The following is a 26,437-nucleotide window of genomic DNA, read 5'->3' on the forward strand; positions in this document are numbered from 1 at the left end:
TACGGCTGTGCCTACTGCGCTATTTAAAAGTGCTATTGTTTCAATTAGGACCGAGCACATCGTATCGGACAGAAGAAGCCTGTGCGAGTGTTCCGACTTATCACCGACAACACAGTTGAAGAGAGGATTGTGGAGAGAGCTGAGATAAAGCTGAGGCTGGACTCAATAGTTATACAGCAAGGTACTGTGTGATGCTCATTCAGATGCCTGTGACTAAAATGCTGTTTATTTATTTTAAAAATACACATATTGGACAAGATTCACTGCCCCCTCCACATCCCATGTGGGAGCTGAAACAACTTCTGCGCCTTCAAATGGGGAAGCGTGGGAGCAAAGTTACCTTCCAACTGCAGCCCTGGAAGAATCACGGGGTCCCATTCCGAAAGCTCCTCCACAGCCTTCGTAGGGAAGCTGCTTCTTGAAGAGGAGATGCTTAAAGGTGCCAGGTTGGACCTCAGTCACACAGAGTGAGGGATGGGACAGTCTGAGAGAGTGTTCTCAAGTGGATAAAAGCACTGAAGTAGGTTTTCTGTCTATAAAACATTGTCCCGGCCACGCTATTTTTTACCAGCTAGGATTTAAATATGTAGATATTGAGCAGCCAACATGGAACTCTCAAATTTTTCTGTGGTCTACAATATCTTGTAGGGCTCCTGATCTAAAAACATGGTGATAAAGTAGATGAGGAAATGCAACAGTTACTTATTCTATTTTTATCCTGCTTTTCAGGCCAAAAATGGGCCGTTTTCATGTGTCTTTAAAATAGCGCAAAACTAAGCAGGCTTCGTCGTGTCATTTCTGATGTCACCCTGTCATGATGCCGTTTTCATGGCACCCTCGTAACTGCTTGCATCTGAGTGACATCAGAAATTGTGCTACGAAGCTGCCAGCATGTGATGAGTCTTGCGCTATTTTAAAGACGTGAAAATGGCCATTGTCTCATAGGATTCAACATTTAAATCAAATGCCAACATTCAATGCAGCTGGATTTCCAGCTGAGCTCCATTCAGGCTTAATTGGGTGGGTGGGTGGGGGGGGAATGGAGCCTGATTGACTATAGCTTTCCTTTTGGCTCCATTGGCGGCAGGAGTGAGAGAGGGAGGGAGGGGAGTCCTCAGCTGGAGCTGGATTCAGGTAGATTGGAAAGGTTCGTGGCTGTTTCCAACTGGACGTTGACCACCAATTTTAGTCGGACATCTGCTCTGTTAATTAAAATGATATCCAAGTTATATTAATTATGTGTGCCTAATACATTCTAATGGTTTTGCGTTCTTCCAGTGCATGTTCTATTTCACATGTCACCCTTAGTGCGAAACCAAGTTGCTCATATCTGATAATATGTTCCGTGCTGGATAGCAAAATAAGGGATACATTAGTCGCTTGTTGAATTATTGCATCACATTACTTTCATTTGATCCTTTCCTTAAGTTTGTAAAGATGACAGTAGTGTTTCCATTGGGAGGGGTATCCATAATAAATTAAAATCCATTCTCCTCCCCTCCCCCATTACAGCAAGTGGGATAAAGTCCTGGTTAGGTAAGAAAAGAGTGTCTTTCTAACTCTGGTGCCAAAACAGCGAAGAGGCTTTGGATTAGAACTCTCTTTGTGTTCCCTGTGTTAGGAAGGCTTATTGACCAGCAGTCTAACAAACTGGCTAAAGATGAAATGCTGCAGATGATACGGCATGGAGCAACCCATGTATTTGCTTCTAAGGACAGTGAACTGACTGATGAAGACATTACCACTATCTTGGAGAGAGGTGAAAAAAAGGTGAGATGATATGGGGCATGTTTATCTGTAAAAGGTGGTGTGTACTTGGGCTGTGTGGGGGTGGCCCCCATCCAGGCACTGACAAGACCTGTGATAGTTCCAGTATTATGTGCCTTCAGATGATGCCTTGATCTTTTGTAATAAGCTAGTGCATTTTCATTCTTTTACTTATGTTTGTGCCTAATCATCATTCTTTGTTCTTTATGTTTCATCATTGTTCTTTATGTTTTGTTCATGGCAAATGATATGAGAGCCAGTTTGGTGTAGTGGTTAAGAGTAGGGATGTGTGATTCATGTTTTCGGTTTGGAGAAGACACTTGAATCGAACTCGATTAGGAAATATTCACAATTCCCAAATCAGGCCCAGCATTGCTGGCCTGATTTCGGAAATATAGAATCAAAGCTTTCTGAAGTGATTAGGACTGCTTTGGAAAGCTTTGAGTCAAGTAGGAGCAAACAGCTATTGCTGTTTGCAACAGCATTTGCAAACAGCCAGAATAGTGCTGCTTGCTTTCAAACTTCTTGCCTAGCTGCTTTTTTTCCCCAATGGGAGGGGGAGGAGGCTTCTCCATGGTGGGAAAAAGCAGCGGGACTGGAAGTTTGAAAGCCACCCTTTTCATGTTGCTTGCAAACAGAACGAAAACGGTCACTTTCAAACACCCCACCGCTAGCTTCCCCCATGGGGAAACCTCCTTCCCTTCCCATTGGAGGAAAAAAACAGCAGGGCAGGAAGCTTTCCCCCATTGGTGGGGGAAGCAAGCTGTGGGGCGTTTGGAAGTTAAAGCACCTCTTTCTGTGCTGCTTACACGGAAGCTGAAGCAAATGGCTCGGGATGAAACTTAAAGCACCCTGCCTCTTACTTCACCCAATGGGAGGGTGAGAATAAGCGGCGGGCAGGAAGTTTGAACTCAACACTTTTCTCGCCACAAGAAAAGTGTTGCTTTCTGGTGTGCTCCGAATCTTTACAGAGCGTAATGAAGCAGGTCAATAAACGATTTCCGAAGGGGCTTGCTTCCGAAGCTGCTTTAGAAATTGCTTATTTCCAACTCTTTTTCCTGTTTCTGAAATTCCAAAGCAGGAAACCTGAATATTTTTTTGTTGTACACCCCTAGTTAAGAGCAGTGGGACTCTAATCTGGAGAGCCAGGTTTGATTCCCTACTCTGCCGCTTGAAGCCAACTGGGTGACCTTGGGTCAGTCACAGCTTCTGGGAGCTCTCTCAACTTCATCCACCTCACAGGGTGATTGTTGTGGGGATAATAACAGCATACTTTGTAAACCTGAAGGTCTTGAAGGTCGGTATAGAAACTGAAATTATTATTATTGTATTTCTTGAAAGTGTCTGCCTTTTTATTTTTACTTGCTTTAGACTGCTGAAATGAATGAACGTTTGCAAAAAATGGGCGAGAGTTCCCTTCGCAACTTTACAATGGACACAGAAATGAGCTTGTACAATTTTGAAGGTGAAGATTACAGAGGGAAACAGAAGGTATCCTTTCAGTGTGCTCTAATGTGTTTGCGTTGTAACTGTAACCTAAGTAAATCAAACTTTGGTCAAAAATCTCAACTTTATAGGCTGGTTTATGTTAGAAGGAATTTAGGATTTTGTTGTATTTTTAGCTTTCTTCTCTTTACTTTATGCACAGCCCTTTGTATGGCCATGACCAAGCTAGACTGTAACTGTCTCAAACAGAAGCTTACTTGATTTGTTTTCAGAGTCATTTTGATGTAGTTTACAAAGAATAGTCTAATCTTTGCAGGACACAGAAGTGAAAGATAGTAGCCCAGGCACCCTCAGAGGCAAGAACCACTGGTGGGGGTGGAGGGGACCCACTCCTCCTCAGTACCTTTTAATGGGACCATTGCTCCAGAGTAAGCGGAAGTTAGCTATAGAATAACAGAAGGTAGAAAACAAGTGTTTCCAGACTGTATGTTTGTCTTGTGAGAATGATACCTTAGTTTGATTAAGGCTGCTTCCACATGGACATTTAGGTCTGCCTTGAGTCCCCTGCACCAGTTTCTGTACAACATTGTTGTGCAGTTGTTTACCTTCTGGAGTTTTCCCTGCATCACTGCGCTTTCCCCCTAACCTGCTTTGGTTCAGTTTTTCTGAAAATACCATACTCAGAATTGGTTTAGTTGCTGCATGGATGGGAAGGTTTAGGTTTCCATTGGCGGGGGGAGGACCCACCTACATCAGCACCATCTCCCATTAGTATCACCAGCTGGGTGGTGGGGAAGGCTGGAGTTGGCTCCTCCGCCGCCCATGCCACCTCCTCCACCACCGCAGCAGCCAGCAGGGCAGCGGGGAAGGCCTGGATCAGCTGCTTGGCTCCCCGCAAAACAGCTGATCTGTGGGTTTTAATGCCCCTTTCCATGCCACTTTGCAGCGGCACGGAAAGGGACATTTAAACCCCCGCTGGCTGGATCAGCTGCTTGGCGGGGATCTCCCCACCAAACAGCTGATCCACAGGTTTAAATGCCCCTTTCCGTGCCGCTACAAAGTGGCACGGACAGGGGCATTTAAACCCCTGTCCTGAAGCTTCCTGAAGTGATACAGATCACTTCGGGAAGCTTTGATTCGGGGTTTCTGAATCATTGTGAATCGGGTCTAATTTGGATACTTTACTTGAATCGGAAACCTGAATCACAGACCCCTATTCATGGGTATTTGTCAGTTACAGCATGACACTACAATAGCAGGAATGGCTTTTAGGAAATTGAATATTATTTTAGGAGTCTACTGAGAAATGCAAAGTTTTCTTTACTGCTCTTTGGGTTAAAAGGTTTATATTTACAAAGCAGCCCAAAACAAGCCTACCAGCACTCTAACATGAAGTGGGAACAACTCATTGGACTGCAAACTTAGTCCCAGTTTATAAAAAGAATCCTAACACGGCTAAATCTGATCAGAATAATCAGGTTTCTCAGAGGCTGAGTTTAGGTTCAACTTAAGTGTTCATGATATCCTGTGTCTCTCTTTCCTTGTTAGGGTGTTTCAAATTCAGTAATATTGTACATTGAGAGACAGGAATAAAAACTTGTTTGCACAATCACAATGTAACTACAGTTTATGTCTGAATACTAGCTAGTCCACCTGCCTGTTCATGAGGATGGCAAGAAGGACACAAAGCACATTTCTTGTGATAATTCAGCAACAGTTTAACTTGCAGTTTAAAATATATGGGGGGAAATTCTCCTCTTTCAGCTTGTTTCTTACGTGGTTTGTGGATTGATTAGTGCTATTCTGAAGCAAGACCTCTTAAACCTTGATATTTTTTTACTATACATCTACATAGCAATTTAGATATTGTAAATTTGATCTGACTGTTGAGATGTTTTTTTAAACAAGCATCTCTGTTGACAGCACCGTCTCCATCAGTCAGTGGAATTGTGGTCATTTACTTCAAGCTTTCTTGCTTTTTGAAGAAAAAAAGACTTGAACCTGCTTGAGATTAATATGCCTTCTGTTTCTAGCTGAGCATGATGGAATGGATAGAGCCTCCGAAACGGGAGCGTAAAGCCAACTATGCTGTGGATGCATACTTCAGAGAAGCTCTCCGTGTCAGTGAACCCAAAATTCCAAAGGTGAAAGAATCTAGCTTTACAATGTATATTGTTCTTTCCTGTGTTATAACTATGCTACGTATTGCTTTTTCTGAATGTGCAGTAGTAACTATGATACATAATAGTAAAGTGTGGTTTGATGCATCTGAGTGCACCTGGGAAATTTTCAGGCTTGCAAACTCCCACCTCTTCCTCCTCCTCTTTGCACATGATCAGTGATTTTCATTTTTGTGTGCAAGCCACAGTCTGCTATTCCATCCAAACAGGCAGCCTAAGATTACTAACAGTGGGTTAAACCAGTGGGTTAAACCACCCAGTGGGTTAAACTGGCATCTTCAGAGGTGTAGCACTAAAAGACAGAGATCTCTCAGTGTCACCTCTGAAGATGCCAGTCACAGCTGCTGGCGAAACGTCAGGAACTACAATGCCAAGACCATGGTTATACAGCCCGGAAAATCCACAACATCCATCAATATAATTGTTAGCAGAGGGGAGAGAGATAAGGAGAGTGTGCAAGCCTAAGGATCTCCCAGGTTGCCTCCCATAGCTGCAAATCCTGGCTTGCTATTGCATCTGAATCATTTAATTAGAACCTAAGTATAGTATTTATAGTATGTACATTTATCTTTAAAGGCTCCACGACCACCAAAGCAACCAAATATTCAAGATTTCCAGTTCTTTCCACCACGGCTATTTGAGCTTCTTGAAAAAGAAATTCTTTATTACCGCAAGACCATAGGCTACAAGGTAACAGCAAATCCATTTTACTTTTTTGCTAATGGAGGGGAAGTGAATTGGTATCTATGTGTCTTCATTTTGAACATTGGATAACATTCAGAATGTTTTTCAGAGCAGTGGAAGGAAGCACAAATTCTCTGGTGGTCCAGAGGGAGTGGGACAGTCCCTACAAATGGGAAGTAGCCCCTCCTCTTCAGTGCAGGATCAGTCAGAAAGGGAGGGGCTCTCTCACAGCTCACCAGTTTTTTCTGGCCCTGCCCTGGTGCAGGATGTCGACTGCGCTCCTTAGAGCGCAGGATCCCCAAACAAAAAAAAGAGAGAAGAAGACGGAACACTGAGGCAGTGCTCGCAGGGAAGGAAGGGTTTCACAAACCACCCACCCACCTCAATGGCGGCAGACATGACTGTGAGCGGCGGAGCCAACAACACTAGGTGCACCTAGCTTCCACGGCTCTCGCCCGAGACTGCCACGCTGAGATCCAGCCTCTAGGCACAAAGATCTCTCCCGTCTCTCCTACCTTCACCTTCTTGCCTCAGTTGGGGAGCGGTAGAGCCTGAAGAGCCAGCGGAGTAACGTCGGGGCTGAGACGGCCTCCTACAGCTCGGTGTGGCTCTTTTCCCCTCTCTGCTTAAAGATCTGGCTGGCAACGTAGAGGGGCAGCCCTTTCTGGCAAAATGGGCAGTAAGATACCCCTTTTTGGGCTGTTTTCTGATAACCCCACCTCCTTTTCATTTGTCCTCTCCGGCCTTAGACTCCATTTTCCTGCCCTTTATTCGGAATTCAGGGAAGTGTTAAAGGAACATGGCCCCATCAGCCAGGGTCCTGTTTCCTCAGAAGGGCAAGGAAAGCAGTCCAATAGGGGGCGAGCTTCCAAGAGAGAGAAAAGGAGGAGTGCTTCTCCCTCTTCACCTATACCTAAAAGGAGGAGAGAAGAGGAATCTGTTGCTGATAGGTTTCTTAGCCCCTGCAGAGATGATCATTCAGACTCAGAGATGTCAGACCCATCCTCCAACGAGGAAGGAGAGCTTTCCGAGGAGGAGGAGGATACCTTGGCCCCTTCTCAAGTCAGGCTTTTTCCTCAGGAGGTGTGTGCTAGACTGTTGCCTAAGGTCTTAAAGGTGCTGGAAATTCCACCTGTACCCTCAGACAAGCAAGAAACTGACCCTGCCTTCCCTCAAGGGTCAGAGAGGGTGCTACCCAAGAAGGGCAGTATGCAAACTGGCGTGCCCCTGCCTGCAGTTTTCTATGACATTATGAAAGCAGAATGGGAGGCACCAGCAAAATCAAAGACTACCCCCCTATTGTGAACAAGCTTTACTCACTGATACCAGATCCAACTAAGAAAATAAAACTACCCACTGAGGACGGTCTGGTACCCAGCCTTGCGACTACTTCAGTCTTACTCATGGAGGCAGATGGACTTCCTAAAGACCCTTGCGATAGAAGGATTGAACAGACAGTACGTAGAAACTTTGAGGCCTCGGCAACTTCATTCAAAGCTTCAGTAACTGGCTCCTTATTTGCAAGGGTGGCTTTCTCTTAGGCTTCTGACTTGGCGGCTGACTTGAAGGAAATCAAAGATGAGGTTAAGAAGATTGCTCAGGCGACAGCCTTTGCGGCAGATGCCTCCTTGGATGCTCTTCAATTTTCCTCTAGAGCCATGGGTTTAAATGTTGCGTCTAGAAGGAATACTTGGCTGAGGAAATGGGAGGTAGATCCTTCAGTGGAAGCCAAAGTTGCAGCAATTCCTTTTAGAGGGACTAACCTTTTTGGTGAGGCACTGGAAAGATACCTAGTAGAAGATAAGGAGAAGGAAAAGGTCTTACCTTCTAAAAGGGCAGGAACCGCAATCGAAAAGGAGGTTCCAGTCCTTCGAGACCCCAGGAGGACTCAGCAATTCAGGAGCTCTAGACCTTTCAAAGGATTGTGGCAACCCAGAACCAGGTCCGATAACAGAGCCTCAGCCTTCCCCAAATCCAATCAGTTCAACAAGGGACAGAAGAAGGAGTCTTCTGCATGACTATGATGCCCCAAGGGAGACATCGAAGATAAGGGGCAGGTTACAGAGATTCGCAGGCATATGACATCAAACAATCTCAGACAGATGGGTGCTGGACACTGTAACAAGTGGATACTCTTTGGAATTCAGATCAATCCCACCATGATACGTGCTTCTAATGCCAAGGAATCCATTGAGTCTAAAACATCATCTGCTACTAAAAGCAATCCATCACTTACTCGACATTGGTGCCATAGAGCCTGTTCTTCCAGACCAGAGGAACCAAGGGGTTTACTCAGTGTTCGTCATAGTACCAAAGAAGAACGGAGATGTCAGGGGCATATTAGATCTTCAGTGGCTGAACAGACACATCAGGACGCACAGATTTCGGATGGAGAGCCTGTGATCCGTAGTGTCCACCATTCAAAAGGGAGACTTCCCAGCCCCCATCAATCTGTCGGAAGCGTACCTACACATCCCTATAAAGGTGACATATCGAAGGTTTCTCCGCTTTGCTTACAATGGAGAACATTTTCAGTATCGAACACTCCCCTTCGCTCTCAAGTCGTCTCCCAGAGTATTCACCAAGGTCCTGGTAACCCTGATGGCTCTCCTCAGGCTTCAGGGGGTCACATTATTTCTGTACCTCGACGACATTCTAGTAAGGGCATCCTCCTTACAGTCAGGCGTAGAGGCAGTAAGAAGGACATCAGAAGGAACATGGGTTCATAATCAACACGAAAAAGAGCAGTCTAGTACCGGTTTAGAGGATCATACATCTGGGAGTACTTATAGATACGACAAAGGACAGGATTTTCTTATCCCCGGAGAGACAAGAAAAGATAAGATCCATGATAGTACAGCTTCTAGAGAACCAACATCAGGAACTGATGTTCCTGGCCCAACTCACAGGAATGCTAGTCTCCTGTCAGGACATAGTTCAGTGGGCCAGATTCCACACCCAGCCACTCCAGTGGTTCCTCCTCCCTTACCAGAGAGCCATTGCCCACAGGAGACACTTTCTGGTAAGGATACCAAGAGGTCTTCTGAAAGAAATCAAGTGGTGGATGCACCCTTGCAGGTTCCAGTTGGGCATCCCTCTCCAAAAACCGAGGAGAGTGGTGATAACAACAGACGCCAGTTGGTGGGGCTGGGGGGCCCACTCTCTGAGCAGGATGGCCCAAGGCACTTGGTTGGAGGAAGAGAGATCCAAGAGCATGAACCTGCTGGAGCTGAGAGCCATCAGAAAGGGACTAATGCAGTTTCAAACAACTTTCAAATACTCATGTCTTAGTTCAGACGGACAACATGATGGCGAAAGCATACCTGAACAGAAAAGGCAGGACCAAGTCCAAGTCTTTACACAAGGAGGCCAGTGCCATAATGGAATGGGCACAAGCCAACGGCCAGTCTCTAAAAGCGGTACGTGTGGCAGGACAGAACAACGTTCTGGTGGACCGACTAAGCCGAGGAAAAAGATCAGTTGGAATGGATGCTGGACAGGTACATATTCCAAGGGATATGCAACAGGTTCAGCACACTGCTCATCAACCTTTTTGCAATGCAGCAAAATTTCCAGGTTCAAAGGTTCGTGTCCAGAAGAAGGAACTCCCAGGCCCTGAATTTCTATTGGCCACGACAGCTACTGTATGCCTTTCCACCAATACAATTAATCCTCAGGGTAATACAGAAGATATTAGAACAGCAGGCGAAGGTGATACTCATAGCACCTCATTAGCCATGAAGGACATGGTTCCAGGATCTGTTGAGGCTATCAACTATGGAGCCATAGCATCTACCCATCACGGAGAATCTGCTGATAGAAGGGAACCTACGTTGCTCTCAACCAGAGGTATTAAACCTTACTGCTTGGAAACTGAACGCGACCAATTTAGGAGCTTAGGTTATACAGAGGAAGTCATATCCACCTTGCTAGCCTCAAGAAAGAAGTCAACAAGCAAAAGTTATGACAACATATGGCAGGTTTTCCAAGAATGGTGTCTGAACAGACAGAAAGACCCAATGTCAGTTAAAGTTAGTAAGATCCTGCTCTTCTTACAGGAAGGCTTGAATAAGGGCTTGAGTAATAGCACCTTAAAGCGTCAGATGGCAGCCATTTCAGCTATTAGAGGAAGTAGGAAAGGTAAATCTCTTGCCCAACACCCACACATTAAAAGATTTCTTAGGGGCACAACACTCATTAATCCTCCACAGGTGCACAGATTCCCTACATGGAATCTTAACTTAGCATTAACGAAGGAGCCTTTTGAGCCCATGACGACATGCCCCTTAAAGGCGCTAACATTTAAAACTCTGTTCCGGGTAGGAATATCCTCAGCTAGGAGGGTGTCTGAGCTAAACTTGCTGTCAGTAGATAAAGAACTGTGCATTTTTCACAATGACAGAGTTGTGTTGCGGCCAGACCCAACCTTTATCCCCAAGGTTAACTCCACTTTCCATAGAGGTGCAGAGATAAACTTACTTCCTTTTGCTCTAATCCCAAGCACAGGAAGGAGAGGGAATGGCATTACCTAGATTTACATAGAGCCTTAAGTTTCTACATAGATAGGACTAGGCAGATCCGCAAAATGTTCGTTTCCTTCAGAAAGTCATCCCTGGGCAATAGTCTGCCTCTACTTTAAGTAGATGGATCAGAGGATGTATCATTGTGGTCTATAAGGCCAGGGGTTTGGAACCCCCTGGAGGGATAACGGCCCGCTCTCTCCGAGGGGCGGCTACTTCAGCTGCGTATAGATCTTTTCCTTCCCTGGAGATGGTCTGTAAAGCTGCCACTTGGAGGTCAGTGCATTCATTTACTAGACATTATAAAGTAGACAAGATAGCCTCGGCTGAGGCTTCATTTGGAAGGAGGGTACTGCAGCACACCCTCTAAATCTGACAGTTGAGTAATCCTCCCTGGGGCACACTGCTTTTTATGTCCCATTTGTAAGGACTGTCCCACTCCCTCTGGACCACCAGAGAATGGAAGATTTGTGTTCACTTACCGTGAAGCTTCCTTTCTCGGTGGTCCAGGAGTGGGACAGTCCTACCCACCCTTTAGACGGAAATGGTGTGCTGACGTACCGAGGTTAAATTTGCAGGATCAAGGTTTATAGATTGTTACTTTAAAAAAAAAAGCAAAAGGAGAGGACAAAATGTTTCTGGTTGTAAGTTTTTGTTATTGATGACAAGTTGAGTTTTGACAGAAAGGTGGAGGGGAATTCTCTACATTGGGCACGGCAACTTACAGGAACACAAGGCTTGGAAAAGAACTGGTGAGCCGTGGGTGAGCCCCTCCCCTTCCGGGATCATTCAAGTCGACTTACCCTGCACTGAAGAGGAGGAGCTACTTCCCATTTGTAAGGACTGTCCCACTCCCAGACCACTGAGAAAGGAAGCTTCACGGTAAGTGAACACAGATCTTCCATTCTGTTCTCTGTTTCTTGTACTTCAGACTTCTTAGTCATTTTTTAATTTAGTTCCAGTATGTATATAGCAGGATCAAGCAAATTAGTCAACAGAGGGCAATGTTGGAAATGTATTATTAATTGAAGGGCTACAATAAATATGTTGATTCAAGTTCTGATACATTAGTAGACATTGATGCAGAGGAGTTAGCCGTGTTAGTCTGTGGTAGCAAAATCAAAAAGAGTCCAGTAGCACCTTTTAAGACTAACCAATTTTATTGTAGCATAAGCTTTCGAGAATCAAGTTCTCTTCGTCAGATTCTCGAAAGTCTTAAAAGGTGCTACTGGACTCTTTTTGATTAGTAGACATTGGAACTCAACTACACGTTATCTGGAACGCTTATGATTCCTGGCGTTAAAAAAAGCCCTTTAAAAGCAACAACAAAGATTTTTGGATGAGGGCTGTAGCAGTGGGAGGGGGATGTAAAACTCTTCCCTCATACCATTTTGCCTGTAGGAATCAGCCCTTCTCCGTTGTCCTGCTATTAGCACTATTAAGGAAAAAAACGATACATACAATACCTTGTCTTTTTCTTCCTACTGGGATTACTAGCATGGAAGGAAAGAGTTAATTCTTCTGTCCCTCAGTGCTGTAATCCATATTGGGCCCCTTCAGTTTTAAGAAAAAGAAAGTATTGTGTAATTGAGTTTTTAGAGAAGATGATTCTACTCAGAGTTGTTCATGAGCCCTGGCTGTACTGCCACATAGCTGGGTAATTTACATAAGGATTGTTTGCTTTATTTAAGAGGAGAGAATATGAATATTAATATTTTAGGAATACACGTCTGTGCTAGATAAATGAATGTACATTGCCAGCAGTGAGGTTTGAGCATGTATCATGTAGGCATCTAATTTGGAAGGTATAGAACAGAATTTGTGCAAACTGATTATTGTCTGGGGCTTTTATTTGATGTGGTGTAACATTTGATTCAAGGCTACAGGTTGCTGTTCAGAGCTTGTTCAAAATTCCAGCCAGCAAAGGGTATGAAAATATTTCCTGTTTCCCATACTTTGTGGAGGCACCATGCAGACACAACACTGCTGATCTCTTAGCCAAGCTACACTACGAATTCCCTCCACCTTTCCTTTGCCGTTAATGTTGTTATCAGGATGGCAAAAACTGGAGTGGACTGTGAAGCAGTCGAGAAGTATCTTTCTAAATTGTTGCATGGGGAAGTAATGGGACCTTGAGGTTATGTGTAATTAATTGGAAAATGAGTATGTACTTGGACACACACACACACACACACCATACACACACACCTAGCTTCATATATATGCTGTCGAGGTTTGAATTTGGTGACTAATCATAGAATAGGTCTTGGAGGTCCATCGTCAAATCTTAGTGAAATGTCAACTTGGTATGTGGAGGTAGTGAAAACTTCAGATTATTAAGGAAAGGCAAGCATTAAAAATAAAATGACCACCCTCAATTTGTTGTAACAGCATTTGGAGTGTTGTGTAGAGTTCACACTGCCCCTTCTCAAAGGATATTATAGAAAAGAAAAAAGTGAAAAAAAGAGCAGTGAAAATTATCAAGGGGTTCAATGCTTTTCCTATGAAAAAAGGCTAAAGGATTTGAGGCTTTTTATTTTAGCTAAGTGGTGTGCATGCTGGTGGAATTTCACACAGGTAGCTTTGTTTGTTGCAGAACAGGCAGGAGTCTTGTGACAGGTTAAAAGCTAGCAAGTTTGTATTTTAAACATACATTTTTCTGGACCAGAGCCTAGTTCATCAAATGCAAAGGGGGAGGGGAATAAGAAGATTAGAGGTAGTTAAGATTTATAAAAATTAAGAATGGAACAGGTAGAGAAAGATTTTTCTATCTCTGGTTATAGAATTCTGGGCTGACCAATGAATCAGACTGGTAAAGTCTTCAGGACTGACTAAAGGAAATCATTCTAGGACATACCTTGTGTGGCACGATTGAACGGATGCCTCAGAATGTTTGTGTTGCTGTAACGCTTGATGCACTGAGATAATGCACTGGAAAGTCATAGTTGGTTCAAGCAACCTTGCAACACCATGAATATTGGGGCATATTAGTGACTAATTGTTCTGGTCCCTCTTTTGCATTGAAATCACCAAGAGAAATAGCTTTTCATTGGATAGTACAGCTTCAGTCTTGTAAGGGTGTTGTGAAATGGGCCTTGTCTCTGGTTAGTATGTGAAGTCAGACTTGGGTGCTGATGTTCATCATATGGAGTTATGATCAATATAGATAAATGGAATGAGACGTGCTCAGATGCTGCTGCTGCTGTCTGCTTTTCCTGAAGACATTACTGTCCACGATTCTGTACAACATTTGCAGTGCTTTTCACACACACAATTGGTTATGAGATCCTGAAGATCTGCAGTATTAGTGCTCTGTTGAGTGACTCAAGATCAGCCAGAGGGGCTTCGTAAGCATCACTGGTCACTTAAAACAATTTTGAAGGCTCAAACATTTTATTTTTCCAAAACCTAGTAAGAATAATCTAAACCCTGCTTCATATTGCCCTATCTCACGCTTAAACCAAGACTATAAAATATTTACTTCTATTATAACTCAAAGATTAAACACAATCATAAAACATTATGTACATTGGGATCAATCTAGTTTCATACCTGTATGTTCAATCTGTATATGCGCTCCCTCGCCCTGCTGGCATGGAGTTTCGGACTGGGTTGCCACCAGTACAGTACCAGTAACATAAAGCCCTAAATGGACGGGGACCAGCATACCTGAGGGACCGTCTCTTCCTATATACTCCCCGGAGGGTGCTGAGATCAGCTGGTAAGTCCCTGGTGGTCCCTGGACCCAGGGAGGCTCGATTGGCTTCAACCAGGGCCAGGCCCTTTTTGGTCCTGGCCCCGACCTGGTGGAACTCTCTGTTTGAGGACACCCGGGCTCGCCAAGATCTTGTCTCCTTCAGGCTGGCCTGTAAGATGGAGATGTTCCACCAGGTGTATGGTTGAGGCCATCAGGGTTTCCACCAAATGAGCCTCTCTCCCGGTCTCCTCTATGTCTGTAAGGGGTATTGACCATCTACCCCCCATATATGAGCAACCACGCACGGTTAAGCCGCACCTCCACCTCCATCAGATGTTATATGGTTTTTATATGGTGAGCAGGTGTTTTATTAGAAAGCTGTGTTAATTTATTGTGATTTTATCTTGTCTATTTTATCTTCTCTTGTAACCCGCCCTGAGCCCACTTGCGGGGAGGGCGGGATATAAATATAATTTAAAAAAATAATAATAATACCGGGAGGGATATAACAGATAATATTCACAAAACTTTAAATATCCCTGCTATTTGTAAATATCAAAAATCAGAAATGCTTTTTCTATCATTGGACATAGAAAAAGCTTTTGGCTCACTCGAAACATCATATCTCCATTCCCTCTTGCACCATCATTTACTTACAAGCCAAAGCCAAAGTTAAAATAAACAATATGTTATCAAAGGAAATAAAGTTAACAAGAGGAACCAGGCAAGGATGCCCCCTCTCACCTCTTCTTTTTGCCATAGCCCTGGAACCCCTTGCTGCTGAAATACGCAATATTACACAAATTCATCGTCTAAATATTGCCTCTAAAACATATAAACTTGGTATGTTTGCAGACGACATGCTTTTATATATCACTAAACCAGACAATTCATTGCCACAACTACAGAAGACTCGCAACACATTTGCACGAATATCAGGCTTGAAAGTCAATGTTCAGAAATCATTACTATTACGTATCAACCTTCCACCAACAATCAAAGACAAACTCTCTTCAAACTATAAATTTCAATGGGCTACTAAATATCTTCCACATCTAGGCATCAAAATTCCTACCAATCTGAACTATATCCTAAAATACAACCATATGCAAACAATCAAGGAAATAAAAGAAAAACATCTTAATCTGGAATAAACAACACCACTCTTGGTATGATAGATATAATTACATTAAAGCCTTTTGTCACGCCTCTGCGCATCTACCACTGCACTGCCCCTCACGGATATGGTGCCCTCCGGCCATTTGCCCTGCCCAAGCTGCTTGCCGCCGGCTGCTGCCCTCTGAGGGGCTGCCACGGAGCCCCCGTGTCAGTCCTCTGTGCGGGATCACACAAGGGTGGGGGTTTAGCCCCTTGAACCCCTGCTTCCCCCGAGAAGCTGTGCCCTTTGTCTCAGAAACAGCCTCTAGGTGCCTCTTCACCCAGCTTTCCCCCTCGTCTCTTCCCTTCTTGCTTCGTCTCTTTCCCTCTCCGTCACTTTTCTCTCTCGCTTATCTCCGCCACTCCCCTTCCTCCCGTCTCCCTGTTGCTACTACTCCACCTCTGCCCATACCTTTCACTGTCTTTTTATTCCTCCTGCTCATTACCAGCTCCGCCCCCAACCACTGGCTTCCAACACCATCCCCACCACCTGTGGCCACCTGAGCTTTCCCTCACCCCCAGCACCACTTTCTCTGACATGGCCAGTCCCGCCCCCAGCTGCCTGCCCTCAGAGCCCCTCCTGTGGCCCGTGGGAAGTGCTAGGCTGGCTCCGGCCTTCGGGCCTTCTTCCAGTGCCGGCCCCACCCCCTTTGCTGCTTGGGTGCCAGGGTGGGCCGTCCCTTGGCTGGCTGCAGGAGCAGCGGAGCCCAGTGCCTAACCAACACGCCCCTCTGGTGTTCCACCAACTTGGTGGCCTGACATGGAACCGCGGTCTTGTCCTCAGCTTCGGGGGCTCCTGCCGGCCACTGCCGCCACCACAGCTCCTTTGCATCTTTGCCCCTCTCCTCAGCTCCACTGCCCTCCAAGGCCTCATAGAATCATAGAGTTGGAAGGGGCCATACAGACCATCTAGTCCAACCCCCTGCCCAGTGCAGGATCAGCCTAAAGCGTCTCTGACAAATATTCATCCAGCCTCTTCTTGAAAACTGTCAATGAAGGGGAGCTCACCACCACCCTGGGCAGCTGATTCCACCTTTGAACTACCGGTAAGCCTCGGGGCCTGCCGCCGCGTCTTCAGGGGAGTGGTGGGCAGTCAGGGTCCATCCCCTGACACCTTTTTACTTCCCAAACTGATACTTCTTTTTCGTACCATTCCCATCTTGTTACCACATAAGTTAACAAAACAATGGCAATCCATTCTTAATAACTTCCTTTGGAATTACAAAAAAACTAGAATTTCTTTTCACATATTACATCAAAGTTCCCAAAATGGAGCTTTTAAATACCCGGATGTAGTATTGTATGCAAATTCAATCTACCTTTCTATAATAGTTCAGATACTAAGAAATAAAGAGGAATCAACATGGTCTCACATTCTAGAACCACTCCACTCACCAATGTCAATACATGCAACTTTATGGTGCAAATGCAACCTTAGACCAACTCAAGCTGAAAATAATATATTTTGGACTAATTTATTAAAAGTATGGGATTAATATAAAGCCAGACTGACTCCAGCCATATCACGCTAACCAACAATCCTTTCACAAGATTGGTTTCTACCAGGATACAATATACTTAATCGCAAGCATTGAAAGTTTCTTGACAATATAAGATTATCAGATATAACATCGCACAAAGGTCTCCTAGCCAAAAATGACTTAGAAAAGAAATTAAACATTACCATTCCTTGGTTCACTTATTTTCAGTTGGCACATATGGCAAACCAAATACACTTAACAGAAATAATCTCAAAACCTAAGACACACTTTGAAGAACTTTTAGAAACAAATACTTCTCATAGAAAAGGGACAATTTCCAAAATCTACAAACTCCTCATACATCTCAACAAACCAAAACACTATAACTACCAAAAAAGTTGGCAGCAGGACTGCAACACACCGATTTCACAGGACCAATAGAAAGAAATCTGGTCATCATCCACACTTAATTCACAAGCAATAAATATAAAACTTCAGTCTTTTAAGATCATGACATGTTGGTACCTAACACCAAAGAAACTATCTGTCATCACCTCAAAGAATTCACCCATGTACTGGAAAAAGTGTGGTAATATAGGAACATATGCACATGTATAGTGGCAGTGTCCCCAAATCAATAAATTTTGGGAAGAAATTCTGCAACAAATAGAATAAACTATGACATACAACTAGAACCTCATGTAATATTTTTAAACTTATGGCAAGATAAAACATACCACCATTAAGACGGGATCTAATCAATAGCTTATTAACAGTAGCAAAATCATTAATAGCCTCATTTTGGAATAAACAAATGCCCCCTACAATAAATCATTGGCTTTCCAAAGTGTGGGATCAATTTATTATTGAAAAAATAACACACTCTACACCAGCATTCTACTCCTACATCTCTAAAACATTTTTATGAAAAATCGTGACCTTTCTTTGATTACATAGACAGGACAGAACTGCATCCTCCAAATCACTTGTACCATAACATTCTTAATCTATAGGACTTGTAAAAAGGAATGTAGCTCATCTTTATTTCTGCTTTCCTGACTGATTGTATACTAAATTATGATATTTACCTGCTTATATATCTCTGTAAACATAACTGTTATTTGTTTGTTTTATCATTGCCTGTAACTATTGCTTATTATATGTTAGTATTTCCTCTTCTTGGATACGCACCTTAACGTGGTGAGGGGGGTTGAGGGTGTCAGTGAAGCTGAGAGCAACACCGTCAGGAGCACAGGCTTGGTCAAGAGTCTAAACTTCTGGAAGAGTCACTCAGGGCAGAATGGTCAAAGTAAGACACCAGACTAAGATGTATCCACCCTTCAAGAATCAATGGTCACATCGGCAGAAGAGAATTGAATGTTCCAATGAGATGGGAGCGGAAGGTTAGTTACTGGGTAGCAGCAGTAGTGGAATGTGACACTGGTGGAGGATCTTTCACAGACAACGGCAGTGTCACGTCAACTAACCCTGGTTAGTACTGTGAAGCGGAAGAAGGCAATGGTAAACCACTTCTCCTAATTTCTTACCTTGAAAACCCTATGATGAGACAATCCAAAATGAAAAAAATATAGTGCTGGAAGACAGTACCCTCAGGTCGGATGGCACTCAATTGGCTACTGGGGAAGAGCTGAGGACAAGTACGAATAGCAGTATTCTTAATGATGGGACTGGATTAAAGCCGAAAGGATGTCCAGTTGTGGACATGAATAGATACAAAAGGAACATCCAAAGCTGTGTGACACACATAATAGGAACATGGAATGTGAGAAGTATGAAAACAAGTAAGCTAGAAATCGTAAAACAAAAAATAGAACGTTTAAACATTGCAGTCCTGGGTGTTAGTGAACGAATGTGGACCAACTCAGGACGTTTTCATTCAGAAAATCACAGTGTTTTACTGTGGAAATGAACTCAAAAGAAACGGTGTTGCTCTGATAGTGAGGCGAGACATAGCACAAGCAGTTAAGAGCTATAACGCAAAGTCTGACCTAGTAATATCAATCAGACTTCAGGAAAAGTCTGTTAACATAACCATCATTCAAGTTTATGCTCCAACTACGGTTGCTGAGGAGGAAGAATTGGAAAACTTTTATGCAAGTGTCCAAGAAGAAATTGACCATACACCTAAACAAGATATGCTGATAATCATAGGCGACTGAAATGCAAAAGTAGGTGATAAAGCAGAATCAAACATAGTTGGAAAATTTGGATTAGGATCACGAAATGAAGTAGGAGAGTGGCTCATAGAATTTTGTGAAGCCAACAACCTGTTCATTTCTAATACATACTTCAGGCAACCAAAAAGACGATTGTATACGTGGAAATCACCGGGTGACCAATACAGCAATCAAATAGATTACATAATTGGAAGCAGAAGATGGAGATGCTCTATTCTCTCAGGTAAAACAAGATCAGGAGCTGATTGCGATACAGATAATGAGTTGCTAATATCATGAATTTATTTGCGGTCAGAGACCATAACAATGACAATACATCCTTATCAATCAATACAATAATTAAATCCAGCGTAAAAATGTAAAGGACATAAAAAATACATTTAGCATTTAAAATCGTATCTTAAAATGTATATAGTTCTCTGGGAACCACAGGAATTCTAATATTTAAAACATTGACATTAAAATAGTTAAAATCGTAAAAAGTGCAGGAGACTATGTATGGCTATTTTTTTATTATGGAAATTAACCAAATAGAGACAGAATTTGGCTATTTGCCTGGAGATAGTTGGATTTTCATCAATTAGGAGTTTCTCCAGGCAGGTCTTATTTGCCTCTGCAATTGGTGTGTCTAAGAGTGGGAAAATAAACTTGTCCCTATAGACTTGATGGAAAGGACAACAAAAGAACATATGAGTAAGTGATTCCACTTCACCAATGGAGCAATGGCAGCATCTGTCCTCATATGGGATCTTTCTATATTTCTCTTCAATGACCATTGAAGGGATAACTTCACATCGGGCCAAGGTGAAAGCTCTTCTATAAGATGGGACATCCAAATGAGTGAGATATCTGGCCATACCCATAACATATCTAGATTCCCTAGGGGCCATAAAATGAGGAGAATGAGCTAAATCTCGTTGGCGCTCTATGTCTCTCACCCTTTGTTTAACAATACTTTTTGCCTGGTCACTGCCCTGAGTCCGTAGGTCGGCAGGCGAGAGTCCCAATATTTCTATGTTGCTCTTAACCATCTGCATCCACCTAGGCTGGTAAGGATCTTGGTTTATTAGAGGGAGAAGGCCTTTTTTATTGTTATATATCTTGAGCCACTGATAAACAGAAGATAGCAATATTCTGGCTTCAATTCTCATTTGGCCTGTTTCTAGCCGTAGGAGGGCATTTGGCACTCCTGGGGGTACCTGTAAGACAGCACGAATAAATTTGGACTGAATCTTCTTGAGAATTTGCAAATTATCAGCGGATATGCCCAAATTAATACCATACAGGAGTTGCACAAGGGCTTTAGCTTGATACAGCTTCAGTGCTGCCGGGACATTAGATTGAAAAAATCTCGAGATTTGTTTAACAAAAGATGTGTTTAACACCGCCCTTTCAGCTCTCTCCGCCATCAGATTAGAGTGTGCTGTATTAGCCCCCAAATCCTGTATAACCACCCCCAGGTAGATAAATGTATTTACTTGTTGAATTTTATTCCCTTTCATCCTCCAGGATCGTTTCTTGGGGCGTCTGCCAAATGCCATCACCTTTGTTTTATCAAAGTTGATTGTTAGGTGTTCTTTGTCGCAGTATGTTGTGAATCTATCTAGCGCCCTTCGGAGTCCTAATGGGGTCCTGTCTAATAGGACTGCATCATCTGCATAGAGCAGAACTGGTAAATGGCATGAAGCACGCTTTGGCAGATGGAAATTGAGGTCAATCATATATTTCACCATGTCACTGATGAAATAATTTAATAACATGGGGGCCAATAGGCAGCCCTGCCTAACTCCTTTAAATGTTTTTATTGCTTCAGTGAGTAGTCCCTGCCGGTTACATCTCACTCTAAGATATGATTCCTCATGCAGGGTGCGGATGAGAAATAACAATCTTTTATCTATGCTAGAGCCCTCTAGTTTTTGCCACAAACTCTGTCTAGAGATAGAATCAAAAGCTGCCTTCAAATCAATGAAGGCAGCATATAGAGAAGTTGGACCTTTGACAGAGTATTTTTCTATCAACTGTTGAAGCACCAGGCAATGCTCAACCGTCGACCTCCCTACCCTATAACCTGCCTGTTCCAGTGGAATAATTTCTTCCTGTTCTAACCATATTTCCAGTTTATTTAAAAGGTGCCTTGTGTATATTTTACTGATGATGTTTAAGAGACTTATGGGCCTATAGTTTGCTGGCTCATTTTTGTTGCCCTTCTTAAATATAGGGACCACAATAGGAGTCCCCCACTGCTTTGGAATTTGGCCAGTTTGGTCTATGTATGTAAACAGGGTTGCAAGAAACTGTGCCCACCAATCTACATTCTCTTTTAATGCTTCAGGAGGTATTCCATCCATACCTGGGGCCTTCCCATTTTTTAAATGGGCAATGTGGGCTCTTACTTCTAGGGGGCTGACAGGAGGCCATGTCGGAAAGTTCTCCATGCTTCCAGAGCAGGCAAGCTGACTATGGTCATCATAAAGATTCTGGAAAAATATGGTCCAGCTTTCAGCAGAAATATGCATATCCAACGGTGAGGAGCTGATTGCGATACAGATGACGAGTTGCTAATATCAAAAATTAGAATAAAGCTGAAGAGAAACATCAAAAGAATCATAGTGCTAAATACAATATAAATAACATGCCTGAAGAATTTAAAGACCAGGTAAGTAACAGATTTGCAATACTAAGTTTAATTGATCGTGAGCCAGAAGAACTATGGGCTGAAACTAGAGATATTATCAAGGAAGAATGTGCAAAGACTATCTCTGTAGCCAAAAGAAAGGAGAAGCCTAAATGGATGTCTGAGGAAACTCTTAAAATTGCTAAAGATAGACGAGAAGCAAAAACAAAAGGCAACAGAAATAGGGTCAAAACTCTAAATGCAGCTTTTCAGCGGCTTGCACATAGAATAGAAAGGAATCTATTATAATAACCAGTGCAAAGAAATAGAAGAGAACAACAAAAAAGGAAGAACAAGAGATTTGTTCCAAAAGATCTGAGAAATCAAAGGGAAATTCAAGCCACGGCTTGGGATGCTGAAAGATCAACATGGAAATACTGTATCTGATCAGGACAAAATAAAGGAAAGATGGAAACAGTACACTGAGGAACTATACAATAGAGATGAACGGATGACAGATACTTTTGATGAAGAATCTTTTGATGAAGAACCAGAAATCCTAGAAAGTGAGGTAAAAACTGCACTCAAAGCAATTGAGAGAAACAAAGCACCTGGAGTAGATGGAATACCAATAGAGCTATTTCAAGCCACAGAAATGGAGTCCATCAGAATCTTAACAAGAATATGCCAACAAATATGGAAAACAAAACAACAGCCCACCGACTGGAAACGCTCAGTCTACATTCCAATTCCCCAAAAAAGGGGATGCCAAAGAGTGCAGCAACTATCGGACAAATGTTAATCTCCTATGCAAGCAAAGTGATGCTCAAAATTATGCAACAAAGACTCTTACCATATATGAAACTAGAAATGATAGATGTTCAAGCTGAATTCAGAAAAGGAAGAGGCACCAGATATCACATCGCAAATTTACGATGGTTAATGGAACACACTAGGGAGTTTCAGAAGAAAATCAGCCTGTGTTTTATAGATTACAGCAAAGCTTTTGAGTGTGTAGATCATGAAAAGCTATGGAAAGTCTTAAAAGAAATGGGTGTTCCACAATATCTGATTGTTTTGATGTGCAATCTGTACTCTGGGCAAGAGGCCACTGTCAGGACAGAATATGGGGAAACAGATTGGTTTCCAATTGGCAAGGGTGTCAGACAAGGATGCATATTATCTCCCTACCTGTTCAACCTCTATGCAGAGTATATCATAAGAAAAGCTGGATTAGATCTGGAAGAAGGTGGAGTGAAAATTGGTGGGAGGAACATTAACAATTTGAGATATGCAGATGACATTACTAGCAGAAAATAGTGAAGACTTGAAATGACTACTGATGAAGGTTAAAGGAGAAACAGCAAAGTAGGATTACAACTGAACATCAAGAAGACAAGAGTAATGACTACCAAGGAATTACTTAATTTTAAAGTTGACAATGAGGAAATTGAAGTTGTTCAAGATTTTCTATTCCTTGGCCCCAATCATCAACCAACAGGGAGACTGCAATGAAGAAATCAGAAGATTGAGACTTGGAAGAGCAGCTGTGAGGGGGCTAGATAAGATCCTTAAAGATAAAGATGTCTCTCTGGGAACCAAGATCAAGATAATTCAAACTATGGTATTCCTCATCGCCATGTATGGATGTGAAAGTTTGACTGTAAAGAAAGCTGACAGGAAGAAAACTGATTCATTTGAAATGTGGTGCTGAAGGAGTTTTGCGGATACCATGGTCAGCCAAAAAGATAAATAAGTGGGTACTAGATCAAATCAAGCCTGAATTCTCCTTAAAAGCTAAAATGACAAGACTAAAGCTATTGTACTTCGGTCACATCATGAGAAGATAAGATTCTCTGGAAAAGTCAATAATGCTATGAAAAGTGGAAGGCAGCAGGAAAAGAGGAAGACCTAAAATGGGATGGCTTGACTCAATAAAAGAAGCCATGTCCTCCAGTTTGCAAGATCTGAGTAAATCTGTTAGAGAGAGAACATTTTGGAGGTCTTTCATTCATAGGGTTGCCATAGGTCGGAGACGACTTGACGGCACATAACACACAGACACACGTTAGTATTTATAAAACTTCAATTAAAAAAAACATTTTGTTTTTTATAATTTGCTTTCAATGCCTAAACAGTTTGAAAGACTTAAATTTTCTGTATTCGTTCTTAGCTGGTGAAATACCATTCTGCTAGTTGAGAAGTACTCTTTGTCCCATGCATTAGGTAAAACAAACCATGGTGAATTCTGTATCTGCCTGGCTGGGTGCTGCTGAGCTTTAGAGTATCATGGGGCACTGACTAGTGAGAGCCAACATTGTATTTCATCCTAGTAAAAGCAAGCATCCCGGGGTAGTTGCTGCAAAAGCCTAGGAAGGGAGTCCCAAAGAGTGGTGTGTGTGTTATGTGCTGTCAAGTTGCCTCCGACCTATGGCGACCCTATGAAGGAAAGACCTCCAAAACGTCCTATCATTAACATACTTGCTCAGATCCTGCAAACTGGAGAACGTGGCTTCTTTTGTTGAGTCAAGCCATCTCGTTTTAGGTCTTCCTCTTTTCCTACTGCCTTCCACTTTTCCTAGCATTATTGACTTTTCCAGAGAACCTTGTCTTCTCATCCTACCAAAGTAGGATAGCCTCAGTTTTGTTAATGCAGCTTCTAGGGAGAATTCAGGCTTGATTTGATCTAGTACCCACATTTGTCTTTTTGGCTGTCCATGGTATTTGCAAAATTCTCCTCCAACACCACATTTCAAATGAATCCGTTTTCTTCCTGTCAGCTTTCTTCGCTGTCCACCTTTCACATCCATGCATAGTAATGGAGAATACCGTAGTTTGGATTAATTTGATCTTGGTTTCCAGAGAGACATCTTTATCTTTAAGGATCTTATCTAGCTCCCTCACAGCTGCTTTTCCAAGTCTCAGTTTTCTTATGAAAGAGAGGTAGCTGCCAATATTCAACTGTTTTCCAGCTGGAAGGTATGCAGACTGAATAATAATAATAATAACACTAACAAAACAACAACATTTGATTTATATACTGCCCTTCAGGACAACTTAACACCCACTGAGAGCAGTTTACAAAGTGTGCTATTATTATCCTTGTGACAATCACCCTGTGGGGCTGAGAAAGCTCTAAGAGAGCTGTGACTGACCTAGGTCACCCGGCTGGCTTCAAGCGGAGGAATGGGGAATCAAACCTGATTCTCCAGATTAGAGTCCTGCCGCTCTTAACCACTACACCAAACTGGCTCCTGCTACCTCCTGATTTAGCCCTACTCCAGTTGTTTGTGGAGTGACCGTCATTTCTTAGGATCAAAACTACATGTGATGCTCAGGCAAGTGAATATTTCCCCTGATTTTTAAAAAAAGATATGCTCCCTGATTCTGCAGTTTGAGTGAAAGCTTGCTTGGTGGGGAGTTGGCACATCTCTTTCCCCATGGGCATTTCTCATATTATAATCTCTCCTGAGCAATTTTGTTGTTGTTGTTGTTCTGGGTTGGAGGGAAGCTAATTGTTCCCTCTTAAAGGGCAACAAGCAGCTTGGCTTTGATCTGGGAAGCGGCTCGTACGGAAAAAACCCTAGTGTTCCCTCCCTACCACTTTCCCCAGTCCCCTAAAAAGAACCCCCAAATATGTGAGAAAACATTCATGTGCATAAAGTCCCACTTGATCCTGACCTGATTAGAAATAGAGCATGATGCTTTAAAATGTGTCTTATGATGTCCTTACTCACCTTGTTCAAATGCCATCAAAGGACTACGTAACTGTTTACAGCAATAGCAATGCTGTTCCTCAGACTCCATCCCTCACTTCTGGGATCTCTGCTGTTGGGCTATGACTGCTTATTTGTGAGCTCTCTCTGCTAATTTGTAGCTGCTCTCTACTAGAGCCATTTCTCTACCTGCCACCTGTGGCTGTGTGTGATAGCAGTATATCTCTGCCCCAAGACAGCGGGTTGGTTTTAAAGGCACCCAGCCATTTATGGGATGACTCCTTCCTTTCATGGATTCAGCCCTTCACTTCCAAATAAACCCAACTTTTGCTCTAAAAAAAGAAACAGTTTGCTGCACTTTCAGAGTAAATACAATTTTAGAGCCGGAGATCTGACTCTGTGCTTGGCAAAGAGAAATATGTTTACAAGTACTTTCATTTACAAGCTATAGAGCTTGTTAATTGCATGTTTCTCAAGTTTACTTTTGTAACCAAGGTGTTTAAGAGGGTACATTCAGTAGCTAATTTAAATAATTTTCAAGGAAAGTACTTTTGTACTTTCTTCCAATAGTTTTGATCCATCAAACAGTGGTTAGATTTTGTTTCTGTCAGGCTGAATGTAATGCTGAAATTATATTCATGCTGAAGTCAACGGGGTGTCACTTATGTAAATCAGCTCTGAAACCCAAAGAAAGCTTCAGTTCCTTGGTTTTAGAAAGTAACTGACATGAAGATACCACTCAGGTCTTCTTACAGGTGATTGACAGGAAATCTGTGATGAAAAATAACTATAATTTAAAAATAAAAGCTAGAAACTGAATGGGAAACATTACATTTTATTTTATCACCACAAAAAGGTGTGATTGCTTTGAATAAACCAAAACTTTCAATAGTATCTCCTGCTAAAGATTATATAAGCGACTGATGGCATTTACCGATGAATAAGATCCTTCTGGGTCTGTGTTCCATTTTATATA

At 42.7% G+C, this 26,437-nt stretch overlaps 1 protein-coding gene across 1 annotated transcript in view; it reads left to right on the forward strand.

Annotated features, from left to right (window-relative positions):
* The window catches only part of SMARCA1 (SWI/SNF related, matrix associated, actin dependent regulator of chromatin, subfamily a, member 1), a 94,228-nt gene that overhangs the window by 34,369 nt on the left and 33,422 nt on the right, over positions 1-26,437 (forward strand). The window contains exons 14-18 of the mRNA XM_054996404.1: positions 49-181; positions 1,622-1,770; positions 3,139-3,258; positions 5,247-5,357; positions 5,970-6,083. Of these exons, the coding sequence (XP_054852379.1) occupies positions 49-181; positions 1,622-1,770; positions 3,139-3,258; positions 5,247-5,357; positions 5,970-6,083 (627 nt within the window). The remainder of the gene's footprint in view (positions 1-48; positions 182-1,621; positions 1,771-3,138; positions 3,259-5,246; positions 5,358-5,969; positions 6,084-26,437) is intronic.

This window comes from Eublepharis macularius, chromosome 13, assembly GCF_028583425.1.
Source record: "Eublepharis macularius isolate TG4126 chromosome 13, MPM_Emac_v1.0, whole genome shotgun sequence".
Lineage (NCBI taxonomy): Eukaryota > Metazoa > Chordata > Lepidosauria > Squamata > Eublepharidae > Eublepharis > Eublepharis macularius.